Raw genomic sequence first — 2,892 nt, forward strand, 5'->3', positions numbered from 1 at the left:
TCAGGAATGGTGACAACCTAATCGTAATCCCTAAGATTTGGCTTTGAAGAAGGCGATATTCCCGAAACGCTAGACGCAAATGAAGGATAATAACAATTTCGCGTCCGGCTCAATTAAAGAAACCAAATACTGAAAAATTACCATGCCGAGGTTTATTGAAAGTCGCACATGTACAAATGAATTACCATAAAATTAATTTCCAAGTTCTCTCTTCTTGAAACCTCGGTATTGAGAAGTGTATTTATGTTTTTTGTTATGCCAACGATATTTAGGCGGAACTTTATTATTGGCCTGACGTTTCGACAATCTCGTCTTTATCAAAAGCCTGAGAATGGTTCGAGGTCGTAGATCTCATGCATATCCCACCAACCTCCTCTTTTTTGCTTGCCAGGCCTCGATATTTTTCTAAGTACACCAGGCATGACTTCCAAAAGGAAAACAAATTGACCAGTCTCACTGAGAACCGGGAGGTGAACCATATTCGTCCTTACATTATAGATTGTCGCCAAGACAAATGAGATCTGCGAACTGTGCAGTATCCTCAAATGCTAATATCTGGATAACGATAAGGAACTGCATGTGGGACAGTCTTATAGCTCAGAGAGTGATACGAACGGCAAGAAGTTATTGGTAATTGATAAATGCTTTTTTTTGTTATCCACGGCTGGATTTCTAACAGAAATTCAGAATGCTTCCAATGCCTTCAGAGCAGATATTTCGTTCTCGAGCGCTAATATCGTACACTATTTCGAACTCATTTCCAAAATGTTTCTTATTTTTGTGGCGCCCTAATGGTTACTGAACTATCACGCCTTCTACCAGCCAAATGCTGTTTGATACGCAGGTTCAGCATCCTTCCTGTTTCTCCAACGTAAATGACGTTGCACCTTTGACATTCTATTTGGTAGATAACTACGACTTTCGTGCAATCTCCAGTCTTAGCGAATGGACAAACAGCGCAGCACTCTGACATACATTGCCTATCGTAGAATCTATTGCGAACTAGCTGTCGCTTGGTGCTGTCATTCGAGATGTTCACCAATACAACATCGTCTCGCAAAGCTGTAGTGTCCAGTGTATAGCAGCACATTAAGTAGTCAGAAACGAAGGGTATGCACAGAGGAATTCTGTCTTCACGTGGGATCCTCATCGTCTTGTTTGTAGCTCGAGATTGAGTGTTAGATTTCGATCTCGTGTAACCGCTTAAACTAGCTATACCTATGGCTAGTTCTAGTGTTTCCGCACGTTCTCTTTCACCTTTGCACAATGCTGTTGCTGTTTTGACCATATTTCGCATAATTGCCTTTTTCATGCCAATAGGATGAGCTGACGTTGCGTTTATCATGTTTTTCGAGCCTTCCTTGCGATACCACTTTCACACTTGCAAGCCCATTGTGCACTTTGTTTAAGCATTTAAATAAGGCAGCCAACCATCTTTTGGTTGTTCTCGAGTGAGTTTTATGTACTGCGACCGTTCATTCAAAATTCTTAAACATTCATCCATATTGGATTGTGGTGATTATAATTATCCAATAATAGAGTTCCATCTAAACCTCGTTGGCATAACAACAGAACATAAATGTTACAGAAGTTCTAAGAATTTAAGAAGAAAGCTAGTACTTTTCAGTGAAAGATAATTCTGAGGTCAAGTTGACGTGAGGATGGAAGGTAACTGATGAGTAATCCCGAAGCTGATTCCGATGGTTGTGATTTATTCAATATTTGGCTAGAATGCACAGATGAGCGCACGTTATTGTGAGACGCGGAGACTATGTTGTATGTCGTCAGCATAGAATTTCTCGAAGACACTTTTTTTCTGTTCATTAATTTCCAAACTTGAACGGAAATGAGAAAAGTGGAGAAGATTGCATGAAACGGACATGTTAACAAGGAAAGAAAAAACTTAAATTCTACTAGAATGGAATGAGGGAGATTAATTGTGGATAGAGGATAAAGCGTCTGGCATTAATCAATACGCTTAGTTTAATCCAACGCTTTCGACTTCCACTCTGAATCATTTGAGGCACACGAACGATGCTTAGCCTATACACGACTTGTATGCCGATCGACCAAATCATTGCGTTTTGTCCTCCGAGACATGCCTGGTGACCAATTAAACAGCTGGTCAATTCAATGACTTTAAAATGATCAGTCAGCTAGCGATCCTGAACACATGAAAGGGTTAGTTGTGCTGTTGTGGTTCCGAACCAAGAAATAGCGGTGGAAGAACTGAGCTGCAGCTCCGTTGGAGACCCATATGATAAAAAAAAGTCTTTTCCTTCCCTTTCACTGAAGAACCTCCCACACTTTCTAAACCTCTTCTCAATCAAACTAATAAGGATTACTCTGGTTATAATACAGGATGTAGACGGAGAGCGACCACACAACCTACGTTCTGTTAGGTTTTCAGTCACCCATGAGCATAATTCATTCATGCTGAAAGTTTATTTAAACTCATAAAATTTCTGCTATCAAGAACATCTGGTACTTATGGACGGCGCTTAAGAAATCTGCTTCTGAACGATCGCAGTCTCAAACATCTGGAACTTCTACAAAGATGATGTGGAAAATTAATACAATGAAATGATGGGCGAATGTATGCATAACATATTTGGGTTTGCACTATATTTGGGTTGAAATAGCTCATGACGGGCTATTTCAACCCAACTAAAGTTCTCCGTACGATATTTCAGAATTTAAAAGAAGCGAAAACTACGGAAAGTGTTAAGCAAAGTGCAGAAAACGGTTTGGAATTCGAAGCGAATAAAAAGTACTGGTCACTATCCAGAGCATAATAAGGAGTGCTTCATATTATTTTACAGAAAAATGAAAAGCAGTTTCAGATGTATTGCTAACAATGAATTCTTCACTTCGTCTAGATTACGACAATTA

The 2,892-nt window shown here is 39.6% G+C and overlaps 1 protein-coding gene across 1 annotated transcript; it reads right to left on the bottom strand.

The window, feature by feature from the left end:
- Nucleotides 1–772: 772 nt before the first annotated feature.
- RB195_015094 (uncharacterized protein) lies at nt 773–1,345 on the bottom strand (the record flags this gene model as incomplete). The annotated part of the gene is made up of 1 exon (XM_064205630.1): nt 773–1,345. The coding sequence occupies one exon, from the start codon at nt 1,343–1,345 to the stop codon at nt 773–775; it is 573 nt and encodes a 190-aa protein (XP_064061511.1).
- Between the last annotated feature and the right edge of the window lie 1,547 nt (nt 1,346–2,892).

Source organism: Necator americanus, chromosome V, assembly GCF_031761385.1.
Source record: "Necator americanus strain Aroian chromosome V, whole genome shotgun sequence".
In the NCBI taxonomy this organism is placed as follows: domain Eukaryota; kingdom Metazoa; phylum Nematoda; class Chromadorea; order Rhabditida; family Ancylostomatidae; genus Necator; species Necator americanus.